Source organism: Ranitomeya variabilis, chromosome 1 (genome assembly GCF_051348905.1).
Source record: "Ranitomeya variabilis isolate aRanVar5 chromosome 1, aRanVar5.hap1, whole genome shotgun sequence".
NCBI classification, from domain to species: domain Eukaryota; kingdom Metazoa; phylum Chordata; class Amphibia; order Anura; family Dendrobatidae; genus Ranitomeya; species Ranitomeya variabilis.
The window spans coordinates 389,322,896-389,340,449 of NC_135232.1; the positions used below are offsets into that span (position 1 = coordinate 389,322,896).

Genomic DNA, 17,554 nt, shown 5'->3' on the forward strand with positions numbered 1-17,554 from the left:
CAAATATCAATGCTAACATGGCTCTTCATAAAAAATACGCCAATGACAATGAAAGGAAAGCAGCAAAGGCACAATTGTCGAAGACAGCAAAGGGCAAATGAGACTTGAAGAGCAACAGCATCACTAGGACAAAAACAATGCATATAAGCGTAGCCGTCAAGCACATGAGTCCCCTGAGGCAAAAGTCATTAGATTATCACAGGATGCCATTAGGTAACAATAGCGCCGCATGCCAGCCCCCATCGTGATATTACCGCTGTCCCGCCTCTTGGCGTGTCTAGGGGACAGATCCACACCTGGGCCGGAACCATTACATGTTCCGCTTAGAACCGGCTGTCGTGCAGGTATCCAGTCTGTTTTTATTGGTTAGAAGGCTTCTTAAGAGAGATTCTTTGCCAGTGTGACGCCAGTCCCTAAAGTATGTGTGGAAATGCTTGTTAGAGCTGGCGCCATGCTAACAGGAGGATGGTTTTTTGCTTAATTAATATTATGCTCTTATACAATGTGAGCTTTGTCCAGTCCTGCCTCTTTGTGTACTATAAATCTCGTTGTATATTTTCAGCTATTTTACCGTTACATATTTGTGAGCCTTGTAACATATATTACTCATTCTGAATTTCCTCCCTCCTTTATATAATACTATTGATCTTTGTTATCCCTCCTGGTGCGGCGTGTCGCCATCCACTGGGTGACTCGCTTTTTAACCTGTTCAATGTGTATTTTTCTGCATTTTCCTGTATACTGGCTCAGCGTGCACTCTTTGTTTGTAATGGAATTATACTAACTAAATGTCACGTTTATTTGCTTTAATTTATACTTGCTAGAAGAGAAATTGGAGAAAGGCTGTTTGTGTACATTGAAAATGTGAAAATATTATGTTATGTAATGCATTACGTTACTAATACTGTAGTATTAAAAATTATTTTCTTGCAGTGAAGTGACCAGTGCTCATTGGAAACCAGTTGGCTGAACCCACAGACTATCTGAGGGCTCTTTCACCCGTCTCTGTCTCCGGTATGTGTGGTGAGTTTTCACATGTACTGGAGACACATAGACACATTGAAATCTACGTTGCTGTGCACATACCCATGTGTTTCCAAGGACCATGTGTCCGTGTGACCCACACAAAGACATGTCTTTTTTACTGGCACCATGGGCCGCAAAATGTCATGCACACGGATGACACACAGGGATGTCATCTGTGTGACTTGTCCCGTCGTCTGAGAAGAAGCTGTACAGTAAGCTCTGTTCCCCGGCTCCGGGTGCTGAAGACTGCTATCATCATTCTCCCCTGCTCTGCTGTTGATCAGTGCGAGCAGGGGAGAATGATCAGCGTTGTATTCAAGTGATAACAATGACAGCAGGCGGCAGCTGATGAGACTATTACTCCTGCTGCCGCTAATAACAGTGACAGCAGGAGTGGCAGATAGAAGTATTCATCACCTGCCGCCTGCACTACAAATAAATAAATAATCCTGGCGTGGGTTCCCCTGTATTATCTATAATCAGCCAGGCAAAACTCACAGCTGGGGGTTGGAACCCTCAGCTTCAGCAAGGCTGGTTATCAAAAATAGAAGGGTCCCCACGTCTTATTTTTTTAATTATTTAAATTTAAAAAAAACGTTATGGGGTCCCCCCCATTTTTTGACAACCAGCCATGCAAAAGCAGACAGCGGTATTCTCAGGCTGGTAAGGGCCATGGATATGGACTCCCCAAAGCCTAGAAATAGCATCCCGCAGCTGCCCAGTAGCGGTGACAAGTGGGGTTCATATTTGTGGAGTTAATGTCACCTTTGTATTGTCAGGTGACATCAGGCCCGCGGCTTAGTAATGGAGAAGCATCTATAAGACACCTATCCATTACTAATCCTATGGTTACATGGTAAATAAAGACATCCATAATAAAGTCTTTTATTAGACACGATGGATTCGGTGGATTCAGGACGGGAGGGATTCAGTGGAATTAGGCATTAGGTGAGTATAAAAGGAGGCGACTGAAACAGGGGGAGACACCATACCTCTGGGACTCAATACAGATATGGGGTGCAATTTATAAAAGTCAATATTTCAGTGTTACTAGGGATCAGAAACATAATAGCCACCTTCACAGAATGCAGCCTTAGTGCTGCTGAAGGTGGCTCTTTTACTTTTTTTGTCACTGAATGATGCCGACCAATCATAAACAGGCAACAACATTCAAAGGAGGCAGTACCTGGGCACAGCAGACATAAGTGTGATTACATCTCGCACACTGAGAAACCTGCTCTAGGCTATTTTGAAGGATTGCTCTTTTTTTTTTTTTTTTTTTCTCCAGTGTGTTGATACCTGCTTATGATTGGCCAGCAACATACAGGCAGAAGAAGTAAGAATTTATCATTGAATTAATTTGCGATTTAGGCAAAGTGGAACCTTGAAGTGAATAGGAACCATATCATGAATCAGTGCAGCACAAACATGTAATGTGATACCTAACTCCTATTATCTTTAGAAAAAAAAATTCTAATTAAAAGCCCCATCATCTCAAATAACTTAATTGACGTCAACTTCTGAATTACTTTTTCAGTATTGAAAGTTTACAATAACTTTCCCGTTTATCTTGTAAAAATCTGATTGTAGATTCTTAAGGTTCGTGTCTACTTCCTTTAAAATAACATTAAAAGCAATATATTAAGACAAAAAATTCTTTAGAAGATCAAAGATAAACCCAGCTAAACTGCGGCAGTGCGTGGCTCTTCAGATGTTCTATATTTAAGAATCCCTGTGGAGCGTCAATTCTACCATGCCCCTAACCTCCTTAGTAATAGTAATTTAAAGGAAAATCTGCTTTGCAAAATCATCCATTCCATTATGGAAATAAGTGCTTACCTCACTTAAAAACCTTTTAGCTGCATACTAAGCATATCAATGCAATACAGATAAACCAATTTTATGGTATTATGATGCTCAATATTTTTCTGAAGAACAAATGTATGCATTAATACTGTATTGGTTTCGGTGTTTATACGGTCCAAAATTGCACTCAATGTTTGGTTTTTTTTCTTTGGCCCGATTTTCTCGCTGGTCTTGATGCGGGGGTGTGGTAGCGGCAGATACCCTCTTCATGAATCTTGAGCAAGGGCCACATCAGAAATCTTGTAAGGGACTGAAGTGAGTTTGCCACAGATTGTCATGAATTAGACGAGCTTCCCACCTCAGCTTGGCCCATTTTGGAATTGGCATGAAAATGTCAAAAGTTGCAAAATTTTGGCACCAGTGTGATCATGCCATTTAATGAATTAGATGCTTACAAATGCAGTGTGCCTCTGACAGAAATATCATCCAGTCACATGCTGGAGTACATTTCTGGAGTACGTTGTGCCACTAGAGTAGCTTAACTTTTCATGAATTATATGAGCATTCTTGGCCACGTTCTGTGCCATCCATGCTCCGACCATATTGGCATAGCTGTCCAGGACTGGCGTGAAAACTTTTGCTCAACTAATGAATTGCGCACACACAAAAAATGGATTTATTAAAGTATAATACACCAGAGTTCTGGATTAAATCACCTTAACGATTCAGCCCCTAAGGGTGCATTTACACTGGCCTGGTAGGAAACGAGTCTTCCTAGGAACATGCATTCGCAATAATTGGCCAGTCACCCCACAGACGAGCAATATGATCTTTTGTCTAATGTACATTTACATCAAAGGTTGCTTACAAGGTAAATAGCACTGGCTCGGGTTGGAACCCTTAATTGATGCTGAATAACCATTTCAATAAAACTTAAATCGGCCCCCATTGACATTGTTGTTTTTTTATGATTATTATTATTATTCTTTTCTGCATTTAGCATACATTTTAAATAATTTTATATTTTGTTAGATCACACCTTTATGGACACAACAATGTTAAATTTTTTACTTACGGTATGTTTTTTTTAACAGGAAAAAGAGGGGGTGACTTAACCTTCTACATTTAAGATTTATTACAATTTTATTTTTTAAATTTGTATTTATTTTTATATCTCTTAGGGAATTTTAAATGCTAAATCATTGTATGGTAGTTTGAGCACGACTTGTATAGTAGAAATGTCATTCTTCGTATGGCAGACATTGAGAAGGGATTATGCATTCTGGTATCGTTTTGTACTGTTGAAATCTGGTGCCAAGGTCTTTGGCGATAGTCTTATACCCTTCAGACTTCTTGTGCTTGGTGGTAATGGAATTTCAGGTCTGCTTAGATATTTTTGTTTTGTGTTTTTTTCCATTCTGAACAGAAACTGAGAGGAAGCTCTCCATATCTCAAAATTACTCAAAGTTGTTTTTCTACTTGGAAAATCATCAAAAAGACTGTGTGCCCATGCTGACTTTTTTTGAGCATCAAAACTACCATGCATAGGCTAATTAAAGGGAATCTGTCAGCAGGTTTGGCTATGTAATCTGAAGACAGCCGGAGATAGAGGCTGAAACACAGAATTCTGGGATGTGTCCCTTGTCAAAGTTTGTGCTGTTTACCAACTGTGGCAATGTTAATCTTAGTGATAAAACCTTCAGACTACTCTGGCAACGCCCCCTCCTGTGATAAGCCGCTCACTGTCTATAGACATTGCGCACAGGCTGCTGTGGGTGGGGGCAGCTTCCTCCGCTCTGCTTTATTTCTTAATCTAAACGCCCTGATTGTGCGAGAACGGCTGCACCCTGTAAACTAGGTGATACATCCTTGGATTCAGCTTCTTTCCCTACCGCCATGCTGCTCTCAGATGAGGTAGCAGATTCCCTTTAAAGTCATGAGAGCACAGACCAGATGGGTCCAGGTGAGCCTAGGTTCTAATTTATCACAGGATAGTTTTTGATTTTTTTTCATTTGGTTCCATTATGTCCTGGCATTGTTTTTGCATTCGGTATCCTTTTTTACTGATCTATTTTTTTTTTTGTGTGTGTGTCTTATTCTTCTCTGCATCAAACATAGATATACACATCTGATACATACATTCAAACTGTTTCACTAATCACTTTTTATTCTTGGAGACTTTTACATCGCGTGCTAAGTATTCAGGGGTGCCAATCATATTGTGTCTCAACTTTTTACAACATATTTGTGAAGGTTTTCCATGATGTAATATATTCTCCTTTCTTTTCTTTAGAGTTGATTGATGTAACCTGCACCCTGTTGTTGCTGAACCCAGATTTCACTACTGCATGGAATGTAAGGTATGTATCCTTCTTTTGCCTTTTCTTAAGAGACTCTGTCAGCGCAGAATGACTGTTGAAGCCAAATACAGGAGCTCGGTGCAACATTGGCGGGGCCAATCATTTTATATACTCCTTCCCACTTGTTTTCCCTCAATCTCCGTCCCCTTCTTCCTTGATTGACAGCTCTGGCTTCTTAGAGCCAGAAAAGGGTGGTGATAGATAGAAAACAAGTAGGTGTGATGGTGTATATCAATAATTGGCGTCATCATGATACATTTTTTAATTACCGTATATTTAAGCATCGGGCTTCGGTGACTCGCTTTTTCAACTGGGATTTTTGGAGATCTGTGTGTCACTCATACAGGCATCAGACTTTCTTATAAGTTAAAACTTCATAGGGTTTACAATGCTGGTTCGTCACCAGTTATTAATATTTGCACAGCTACAGGCACATGGTTATGGAGAATAATGACATTTTACGTTCTTGGACTTTATAATTATGGTCTCTCAGTTTAAGTAGGATAATATAGAAGCCAGCCAGATGCACAAGTAGCTGGTGCATTCAAATGTAGGGAAAAAATAACATGCATTGTAGAAGATCACTAAAATAATGTATTTTGGCAGATAATTATTATGAAGATTTTTTAAAGATATTTGTGATGCTGGTTTTGCTCGTTAGTGAGCCCCCTCCTTGCAGGGACGTTACATCACCGATTAGAGGTGTAACCTGCTCCCAGCTACATGTAACAGCCAGCTCTCTTACAACATTTCCTTCTCTGCAGTCCGAGATCGGGGAATGTGGCCAGTCCCTGCCAAGGCACAGGACTCGTGTATTTTGGCTTTGCTTTGGGTGCCCGAATAGGAGGGGGATACAGTAAGAGAAAGTTGCTTGTGTGTTGGGTGTAAAATCCCAATGGTTTCTTTGTTTAAAGGGAACCTGTCACCCCCAAAATGGAAGTTGAGCTAAAACCACTGGCATCAGGGGCTTATTCTGGAATGCTGTAGATAAGCCCCCGATGTATCCTGAAAGATGAGAAAGAGGTTAGATTATACTCACCCAGGGGCGGTCCCGGTGCGGTCCGGTCCAATCCAGGGCCTCCCATCTTCTTACGATCACGTCCTCTTCTTGTCTTCACGCCGCAGCTCTGGCGCAAGCGTACTTTGTCTGCCCTGTTGAGGGCAGAGCAAAGTACTGCAGTGCGCAGGCACCGGGAAAGGTCTACAGGGCAGACTAAGTACGCCTGCGCCGGAGCCGCAGTGTGAAGACAAAAAGAGGACGTCTTCCTATGAAGATGGGAGGCCCCGGACCGGACCGCGACACCCATCGGACCGGACAGCAGCGGGACAGCCCCTGGGTGAGTATAATCTAACCTCTTTTTCTCCTCTTTCAGGATACATCAGGGGCTTATCTACAGCATTCCAGAATGCTGTAGATGAGCCCCTGATGCCGGTGGGCTTAGCTCAACTTCCATTTTGGGGGTGACAGGTCCCCTTTAATAGAACACAAGTTGTCTGTGTAGATCTAAATCTTAGTATCTGATTTAGAAATGGAATATTCTGGAAAGGAGTATATGAGCACGTCTTTACGATCGTTTTGGTTATTACTAGTTTTAAAATTAATGATGAAACTCGGTATTTTTATGTAATGTTCTTGACCCTTGTGATTCCCTGTGCCTGTATATATTATTATAGGCCTATGACAAATGTCAGAGATCTGGCAGGGGTAGGAGTTTTTGTTCATCAATGATATAATAATGTGGTGTTTTGTTTCTCTCTGTTGGATGAAATGGTCTGTGACTTATTGTTAGGCCAGGGTCACACTTGTGAGTGTAATGCAAGAAAATCGTGCATCAATACCCGGGGCTGCCGCCGGCACTCAGGACCAGTGTGTGTGGCTGCATGTATTTCTAGGCTCTCGCATCACACTCGCAAGTGTGACCCCGGCCTTTCTCTGCGTAACTTTAAAAGGAAGCGCGTGTACCAGATGTGCCTATTTGTACTAACATTTAGTTAGATCAGTAACGTGCCTTCTATTTATCCAACAGGAAAGAGTTGATCCAGTCTGGGGCTCTTAACCCAGAAAAAGATTTGCAGCTTGGAAAACTGGCCTTGACGAAGTTCCCAAAAAGTCCTGAAACATGGATCCACAGGTCTAGTATTTAGTGGTTTTCATGCAATTTCTTATTGGTTTCCCCAATACTGTTCCATCAGAGTCCACCCCTCCCAGTTGTGGCGTGTCTTGTCTCCCACCTAACATTAGATCGTACACAAAGACAAGAATACTTTTTCATAGGCTGCAGAATCTAGAAAAGAGAAACAGAGTATCACATATACTTCCTGGATCCAGCGCCGGTTTTCCTCTGCTGCCCAGTCTCTTTATTGGCTGCAGCACTGTTAATGTGACACCAGCACTGCAACCAGTGACCGGGGCAGCGGTGTAGAGCCTGCGCTGGATCCACAGAGGTAAGCAATAGGCTATGTTCACATGTTGCATTTTTGCTTTTTTTTAATGCAAATTTTAAGCTGCATTTTTCAGTACCAGCAAATCTGAAATTTCAGAAATTTCATGCGCACAGTGTTTTTTTTTTCTTTTCCTGACTGATTTAGAAAACTGCAGCATGTCACTTTTCTGCATTTTTGCAGCGTTCTTTCACCTATAGAAAGCAATGACTCAGTGCAAAAACGCAGGTATCAGGTTTTTTTTTTCTGCGTTTTTTTGGTGGAGCTAAGCGTTTATTAGTATGCACAAGAGACAAGAAAAATGCACCAAAAAAAAAAAAACAGCAAAAACTGCAGCTTCCAGCAAGTTATGCCTGCAGTAAAAAAAAAATGCAGCAAAACCGGATCTTGTGAACATAGCCATACTCTGTTTTGTTTTTCTATAACTACTGCAGCCTATGAAATAAAGATTTCTCAAAGGGTTCAACTCCTTCTAAGGCCGGGGTCACAATTGCGAGTGCCATGTGAGAAACTCGCACGAGTCTCTCGCCTCAATACCTGGCACTGCCGCCGGCACTCGGGACAGGAGCGTTCAGCTTCATAGAAATACAAGCAGCCGAACACTCCGGTCCCGAGTGCCGGTGGCAGTGCCGGTATTGATGCGAGAGACTCGTGCGAGATTATCGCATTGCACTCACAAGTGTGACACCGGCCTTATACGCCCAGTTACTAGTTTATGATCATCCTGTCTTTGTAATGGAATTCAATGTAGCAAAAGAAGTGTTTGGGATTACTTTTCTGCTGCTAAGAATTATACACGTTTTCTAACCCTATGGGTATGTTCCCACGGTGTGGGTTGGATGTTGCGTTCATATTACAACATAGTGGATGGGATTTCAAAATTGAAATTATTGGCCATTATCAAGACACACTCAATAAAGGAGTGGTTCTGCGGGTGGGGACCACAGACCACATCTCAGTACCAATGCTTTCTGGCTGATGTTTTGGTCACTTTTGAATGTTGGTTGTGCTTTCACACTCGTGGTAGCATGAGATGGACTCTACAACCCACACAAGTGGCTCAGGTATTGCAGCTCATCCAGGATGGCACATCAATGCGAGCTGTGGCAAGAAGGTTTGCTGTCTGTCAGCGTAGTGTCCAGAGGCTGGAGGCTCTACCAGGAGACAGGCCAGTACACCAGTAGACGTGGAGGGGGCCTTAGGAGGGCAACAAACCAGCAGCAGGACCGCTACCTCAGCCTTTGTGCAAGGAGGAACAGGAGGAGCACTGCCAGTGCCCTGCAACATGACGGTTAGAAACCGACTCCATGAGGATGGTCTGAGTGCCCGACATCCACAAATAGGGGTTGTGCTCCCAGTCCAACACTGTGCAGGATGCTTGGCATTTGCCACAGAACACCAGGATTGGCAAATTCGCCCTGTGCTCTTCACAGATAAAAGCAGGTTCACAGTGAGCACATGTGACAGAGTCAGAAGACACCGTGGAGAGTGATCTGCTGCCTGCAACATCCTTCAGCATGACCGGTTTGGCAGTGGGCCACACAGCCCTCCATGTGCTTGCCAGAGGTAGCCTGACATACCGAGATGAGATCCTCAGACCCTTGTGAGACCATATGCTGGTGCGGTTGGCCCTGGGTTCCTCCTAATGCAGGACAGTGCCAGACCTCGTGTGTCTGGAGTGTGTCAGCAGTTCCTGCAAGATGAAGGCATTGAGGCTTTTGACTGGCCTGCCCGTTCCCCAGACCTGAATCCGATTGAACACATCTGAGACATCATGTCTCGCACCATCCACCAACATCACTTTGCCCCACAGACTGTCCAGGAGTTGACTGATGCTTTAGTCCAGGTCTGGGAGGAGATCCCTCTGGAGACCATCCGCCGTCTCATCAGGAGCAAGCCCAGGCATTGTAGGGAGATCATACAGGCACATGGAGGCCACACACACTACTGAGCATCACTTCCTTGTCTTGAGGCATTTCCATTGAAATTGGATCAGCCTGTAACTTCATTTTCCACTTTGGTTTTGAGCATCATTCCAACACCAGACCTCCGAGGGATATTAGTTGTGATTTACCTTGATCATTTTTCGGTTTTATTGTTCTCAGCACTATGTAATGAATAAAGATTTACAACTGGAATATTTCGTTCAGTGACATCTAAGTGGAATTTTAGTGTTCCCTTTATTTTTAAGAGCAGTGTATATGGTCTGCGCTGATTTCCGCCTTGTGAAGCCACATCCTTTGGTTGGTATAGCCTTCCTCTGTATGGCCCTTCTTTGCTCAACATGGATTCTTTTGCAGGGACATGTGATCAGACTTATTTGGAAATGTTATAGTCCAGAAGATGACTACCATATTTTTCGCTCTGTAAGACGCACCTGATTATAAGACGCACCCCCAAATTTGGTGACGAAAAAGAGAAAAAAATAATTTATATTAAATGGGGGTATGTCTTATAATGCCAGTGTCCGACTTAAAAATCATATATATGTCCCTCGTCCTGGTATCTATATAACCCCCAACCTGGCACATGGCCCCCTTGTGCTGGCTCACTGCCCCTTGTGCTGGCACGCTGCTTGCACACTGGCACATTGCCCCCTTGTGCTGCTGGCACACTGCCCCCCTATGCTACAGGCACACTGCCCCCCATCTTATCCTGGATATGGCCCCCCCCAGTCACTATATGCCCCCCTGCTGACACGCATATGGCCCCCCTGCTGGCACGCACATGGCCCCACAGTCACTTTTCCCCCCCCTGCTGGCACGCACATGGCCCCCCGTCTCTATATATGCCCCCTGCTGGCACGCAGATGGCCCCACGGTCACTTTATGCCCGCCTGCTGGCACGCACATGGCCCCCCTGTCTTTACATATGCCCCCTGCTGGCATGCACATGATAAAATAACAAACACTTAACTCACCTTCCGATGATGGCTCCATGCTCCCAGATCCTCGGCTGTGCTTCCTGTTTCCCTGGCATCGGATAATGTGACCTGGGAACACAGTGATGACCTCACTGTGCATGCCAGCAGGAGGCACATAGAGTGACCGGGGGGGGGGGGGGGGGAAGGCAGGCACACATGCAATATGCACCACTCTCCTGTTAACCTCGCGGCTTCAGTACCGATGTGATGGACAGCGGGTACGGTGAATATTACATGAGGTTAATGAGCGGGAGCGCTTGACCTCCCGCTGTCTCAGCAGCCAGCCCACTCCAGCCCCCTGACACAAGTCCAGAGTTCCCCCACCCCCTCTCTACAGCACAGCATACAGATTCGGATTATAAGATGCACCCCCCACTTTCCCCAAAAATTTGGGGGAACAAAGGTGCATATTATAGTCCGAAAAATACGGTATATCTTCAGTTCTCACTAGAATTGTCATGTCGAGAAATAAAATTAGGTTCTGCCCCAAGAAGTTACACAATGGGCAATAAAACTGGACAGACACATGGTTTAAATCATAGAAGTTGTCAAACACCAGAATTATTGTTGATGCTTTAGAGCAGGGCACTGAGGTTACACAATGCCTTTTGCAGTGTCTGTACGCTCAGATGGCAAGCCCTCCGTTCACCCGACATGGGCTTGAAGAGTGTCCTTTTGCCCTTTTTTCAGGCTAGTATGCATTTTAAAGCTAGTAACAACTCTTTAACGTTTGCCTTGACAGGAGATGGGTGTTGCAGCATCTTCTGCAGGAGCACATTCCTCCATCCGTTGTGAAAAAGGAAGCAAGTTGTCAGATGCTGACAGAGCAGCTCCAGGCTATTGTGCGAGAAGAGATGAATGTCTGTTGTGAAGCCGCAGGAAGGTACCCAAGCAACTACAATTCCTGGTCCCATCGCATTTGGGTTCTACAGCACCTGGGGAAACTAAATGCCAAGGTATTTGGAACTGGACAAGTAAAAGTTTTGAACATACTTAGTAAATTCGTTAGTCATTGTATATTTTTTTCAATATTCATTAAAAAAGAAAAATCAAGATGTTTGCACTGGTGAAATCTGTAAGAAATGGCAAGTTTTTATAGCTCTAAACTCTCACCTTCTCCCAAAGACTTCTTCTGGTTTTATGCATCAATCATAGATGTCTCTGGAAGCAGCCGATACCATTTCAGCCATTTAGATCTGTTACCTGCTCTATCATCAATGATCACTGCATGCACTTGTAAGAATAAATGTCTTTGTAGGGTCCCAGATTGTAGATGGGGGGGAAAAAAATATGAATAAAAATGTAGTCTTCAGTTGTCGATACATTTTAATGGCTACTAAAGGGAACTTGTCGCCAGAAAAAAAACGCTATTAGCCTGCAGATATGGGTTTAATGCCAGCACTTAGCCGGAAGCAGGAAGAAAATTAACTTTATTCTTCCCTTATTCTTCAGTCGCTGGGGCGGCACTGGTGCTGGTTTAGTCACTGAGTTTTATAGCACTTGTAATCACACACACCCCCCTCCCTTCCCGACATTGACTGACAGCCAATGCAGTGCCAGTGTCAGTCAGGGCCGGGGGTGCGGCTACAGCTGGCAAACTAGCGCCGTCACCATTCATTTTTTCCCTGCAGCGTTTGGCTAAGTGTGGCGCCATGCAGGTTTATAACGCTTTTTAACCTGCAAAAAAACCCCATGTCTGCAAGTTAATAGCGTTTTTCTCTCCGGTTCCCTTTTACCACTGAGTACTCCCAATTTTTATTTATAATAAATAGGACTGTCCCAATGGAAAACGTATCCCTGCTCATTTACCTCTAACCACCGAAATGTTGTTGTCAATTTTTGTTAGTGGCCTTTAAGATGTGCCACCCTTGAGTACTTTTGAGTTGCCAACTGAAGGCTCTTATTGCCAATTTTTGGTCATCGTGCCTTTCTTAAAAAAAAAAATGCAATTAAAATGTCAGATGTACCCTAAAATAATGCAAATAGGAAAACTTAGTTCGGCACACGTAAAAAAAACAAAACAAATAAAACCTTCAAATCACTCCACTCGATTGCATTGAGGTCTGGACTTTGACTTGGCCATTCTAACACATGGATACGTTTATTTGTGAACCATTCCATTGTAGATTTAGCTTTATGTTTGGGATCATTGTCTTGTTGGAATACAAATCTCTGTCCCAGTCTCGGGTCTTTTGCAGACTCCAACAGGTTTTCTTCAAGAATGGTCCTGTATTTGGCTCCATCCATCTTCCCAGCCCACGTAGTGTATAGCGCAGCCCACGTAGTGTATAGCGCAGCCCACGTAGTGTATAGCGCAGCCCACGTAGTGTATAGCAATGTGGGCATCATATCCCTGTTAAAAAAAAGAATTAAAATAAAAAATAGTAATATACTCTCCTTCCGTTGGCCCCCGGATCCAGCCGCGGCGTTTACCAATGCTCCTCGCGCACTCCGGTCCCAAGATTGCAGTGCGGTCTCACGAGATGATGACGTAGCGGTTTTGCGAGACCACTACGTCATCATCTCGCGAGACCGCAATGCATAGAGCGGTCATCGGGGCGTCGCGAGGAGCGGGAAAGGCCTGTTCTGGGGCCGACGGAGGGTGAGTATATAACTATTTTTTTAATTATTTTTAACATTAGATCTTTTTACTATTGATGCTGCATAGGCAGCATCAATAGTAAAAAGTTGGTCACACAGGGTTAATAGCAGCGTTAACGGAATGCGATACACCGCGGCATGACGCTGTCCGATAACGCTGCCATTAACCCTGTGTGAGCGCTGACTGGAGGGGATTATGGAGCGGGCACTGACTGCGGGGAGGAAGGAGCGGCCATTTTGCCGCCGGACTGTGCCCGTCGCTGATTGGTCGTGGCTGTTTTGCCGCGACCAAGCAGCGACTTGGGATTTCCGTGACAGAAAGATAGAAAGGCGGAAGTGACCCTTAGACAATTACCGTATATAGTAGATTAAATTCCAGATTTATATATTTTGTGTTTTACTACCTTTGCACAACAACAAAAATTTTTTTTAAATCATTTGTTGATTAATGTGTTAATTTTATAATGTATTGTTTGGTAGTAGCAATAGCGATTTAAATATACCATAATTGTTTATTTTTTTGTGAAGAATGTGGCTTCTTACTTGCATGACCTGCAATAAAGATGATTCCTGGTCTCTATTTCATTACCTCCCCCCAAAGTCCAAGCAGTTTACAGATTAATGGGAACAAATGGTTCATACAGGGTGCAATATTTTCTAGCGAAAAGTTAAAATTATCTTTTTAAAAGGGTTGGGTGTTGGGAGTCGAAAAAAGTTTTCTTTCTTTCAGAAACTGTACCACAAATTAAAGAAATTAAAAGACAGGGAACAAATAAACAAAAAATATATCACATTCATAATGACTTTTACTATGACATGTTTATATTTTTTGTCCTCCAGATTGAAGGCGTAAAGGGGTTGTCTGGTCAAAACCGATAAGTCTGCAATCACTCTGCGTACTGCAGACTTATGAAGTCCCCCATCGCACTCTGTGTGTGCTGCGGGGATGCACCAGTTTCTGAGCTGGGACTGAAGGGCATCTATACGTTATGCATACCCCCGGCCAGTGGGCACAGCCTCGCTCCATACATTTGTATCTCCCTGCAGGCCTCGGATCCAAAATGGCCACGGGGCTGCATCCGGGTCCTGCAGGGAGGTGTCTTACCAACGCCTGCTCAGAGCAAGCGCCGGGAAGCCTCCAGGAGTGCACGTCAGATCGCTGATCTGGCACAGTGCACAGCAAAGTGTCAGATCAGCGATCTTACACTATAGCATGATGCCCCCCCCCCCCGGGGCAATGTTATAGTGTAAAAAAAAAAATATTCAGATGTGTAAAAAATAAATAAAATAAAAATTCCTAAAAGGAAAAATTTATTGTTCCCATAAATAAATACATTACTTTATCTAAATAAAAACAAAAAACAAAAGTACACATATTTAGTATCGTCGCGTCCGTGACTACCCGACCTATAAAACTGTCCCACTAGTTAACCCCTTCAGTGAACACCGTAAAAAAAGAGGCAAAAAACAACGCTTTATTATCATACCGCCGAACAAAATGTGGAATAACACGCGATTATAAGACGGATATAAATAACCATGGTACCACTGAAAACGTCATCTTGTCCCGCAAAAAACGAGCCGCCATACAGCATCATCAGAGAAAAAAATAAAAGTTATAGTCCTCAGAATAAAGCGATGCAAAAATAATTATTTTCTCTATAAAATAGTTTTTATCGTATAAAAGCGCAAAACATAAATAAATGATATAAATGAGGTATCGCTGTAATCGTACTGACCCGAAGAATAAAACTGCTTTATCCATTTTACCAAACGCGGAATGGTATAAACGCCCCCCCCCCCCCCCCAAAAGAAATTCGTGAATAGCTAGTTTTTGATCATTCTGCCTCACAAAAATCTGAATCAAAAGCGATCAAAAAATGTCACGTGCCCGAAAATGTTACCAATAAAAACGTTCTCTCTTCCCGTAAAAAACAAGACCTCACATGACTCTGTGGACCAAAATGTGGTAACGCTAAAAATATTTTTTGCAATAAAAAGTGTCTTTTAGTGTTTGACGGCTGCCAATCATAAAAATCCACTAGAAAACCCACTATAAATAGTAAATTAAACCCCCTGTCATCACCCCCTTAGTTAGGGAAAAATTAAAAAAAGTATTTATTTCCATTTTATTCGGACTCCTATGACGGCACCACGAGAGAGGGGATCCGCCCATTAGGAACAGGAAACCTACAGATACAAAAGGGCGGAACCTCTCCCACGTATCAGTTGGTTTCCTGTTCTTACAGGGACTGGATCCTACAGGAAGACCTTAGGAATCCCAGGCCAGCCGGTTCAGGTAGCGGGGGAGTCTCCTACCTCGGCCGGTGCGGAGTTCCTGAAGTGCTCACGGTGGTCCTGGAAGGGCTGCACGGCGGTGGCACATCCAGCAGGGAGCGGTCACCAGGGGGTGTCCTGTCTCCAGGGCCAGCACGAGGTAAGTATTCTGATTCCCCTCTCTCATGCGATGCCGTACGGGGCTCTGTTGGGGCGGTGGTATTATGGTGGCGCCACCCGGGGGTGTAGCTGGCTCCGTCGGCGTCCCACGTTGCTCGCAGTGCTGACAGGGAAGTGCTGCGGGACGGGGTGACATCAGGAGGCGCAGCCGGCGGTTACTTCCGGACAGGGGTTCTGCGCATGCGCAGTAACTCCAAGATGGCGGCACCCACCGGAGAATAAAACGCCGCTCACCCTCAAGGGGCCATGGCGTCGTCTGGAGCGTCACTAGATCAGATATGTAAGGCGGCCACATGGTCATCCCCTTCCACCTTTTTTAAACATTATCGGTTGGACTTGGGGTTCTCTTCTGATCTCACCTTCGGGCTAAGGGTACTTCAGGCTGTAGTCCCTCCCTAAGATGGTTTACGTCACTGTAAAATCTCTCGTGGTGCCGTCATGGGAGTCCGAATAAAGCATTAAGCTACTCACCGGTAGCAGTTTTTTTCGGAGGCCCATGACGGCACCCTTAGTTCCCTCCCTTTGCACGTGGGGGGTTGCACGTCCTTTAAAGAGTTTTCTTTTACACCGGGAGATATCTGGATTAATAATTTATTTAAAATGTCATATTGTATATTATGCTTGTCACTAACCGCGGTAGTCCTCTCAGGCTCTGTAAAACAACTGATACGTGGGAGAGGTGCCGCCCTTTTGTATCTGTAGGGTTCCTGTTCCTAATGGGCGGATCCCCTCTCTCGTGGTGCCGTCATGGGCCTCCGAAAAAAACTACTACCGGTGAGTAGCTTAATGCTTTCCCAATAGGGTTGGGGCTACAGTTAGGGCTAGTGTTATGGTTGGGGTTAGGGTTTGGATTACATTTACGGTTGGGATTAAGGTTAGGGGTGTGTCAGGGTTAGGGGTGTGGTTAGGGTTATGGTTGGGATTAGGGCTAGGGGTGTGGTTAGGGTTGGGATTAGGGTTAGGGGTGTGTTGGGGTTAGGGGTGTAGTTGGGGTTAGGGGTGTAGTTGGGATTGGGGTTAGGGGTGTGTTTGGGATTAGGGTTAGGGGTGTTTTTGGGTTAGGGTTTCAGTTAGAATTGGGGGTTTCCACTGTTTAGGCACATCTCCAAACGCAACATGGTGTCCCATCTCAATTCCAGTCAATTTTGCATTGAAAAGTCAAACGGCGCTCCTTCCCTTCCGAGCTCTGCCATGCGCCCAAACAGTGGATTACCCCCACATATGTGGTATCAGCGTACTCAGGACAAATTGCAGAACAACTTTTGGGGTCCAATTTCTTCTTTTACCCTTGGGAAAATAAAAATTGGGGGCGAAAAATCATTTTTGTGAAAAAATATTATTTTTTATTTTTACGGCTCTGTATTATAAACTTCTGTGAAGCACTTGGTGGGTCAAAGTGCTCACCACACATCTAGATAAGTTCCTTATGGGGTCTAGTTTCCAAAATGGTGTCCCTTGTGGGAGGTTTCAATGTTTAGGCTCATCAGGGGCTTTCCAAACGCAACATGGCGTCCCATCTCAATTCCAGTCAATTTTGCATTGAAAAAGTCAAATGGCGCTCCTTCCCTTCCGAGCCCTGCCATGCGGCCAAACAGTGGTTTACCCCCACATATGGGGTATCGGTGTACTCAGGACAAATTGTACAACAACTTTTGGGGTCCAATTTTTCCTGTTACCCTCCCTTGGTAAAATAAAACAAATTGGAGCTGAAGTAAATTTTTTGTGAAAAAAAGTTAAATGTTAATTTTTGTTTTAAGCATTCCAAAAATTCCTGTTAAACACCTGAAGGGTTAATAAACTTCTTGAATGTGGTTTTGAGCACCGTGAGGAGTGCAGTTTTTAGAATGGTTTCACACTTGTTTATTTTCTATCATATAGACCCCTCAAAATGACTTCAAATCTGATGTGGTGCCTAAAAAACAAAAAAAAAATGGTATTG

The 17,554-nt window shown here is 43.9% G+C and overlaps 1 protein-coding gene across 1 annotated transcript in view; it reads left to right on the forward strand.

Annotated features, from left to right (window-relative positions):
* PTAR1 (protein prenyltransferase alpha subunit repeat containing 1) overlaps positions 1 to 17,554 on the forward strand; it is a 70,049-nt gene that overhangs the window by 32,105 nt on the left and 20,390 nt on the right. Inside the window, exons 3-5 of the mRNA XM_077249068.1 lie at positions 5,126 to 5,192; positions 7,220 to 7,324; positions 11,300 to 11,513. Coding sequence (XP_077105183.1) covers positions 5,126 to 5,192; positions 7,220 to 7,324; positions 11,300 to 11,513 — 386 coding nt within the window. The remainder of the gene's footprint in view (positions 1 to 5,125; positions 5,193 to 7,219; positions 7,325 to 11,299; positions 11,514 to 17,554) is intronic.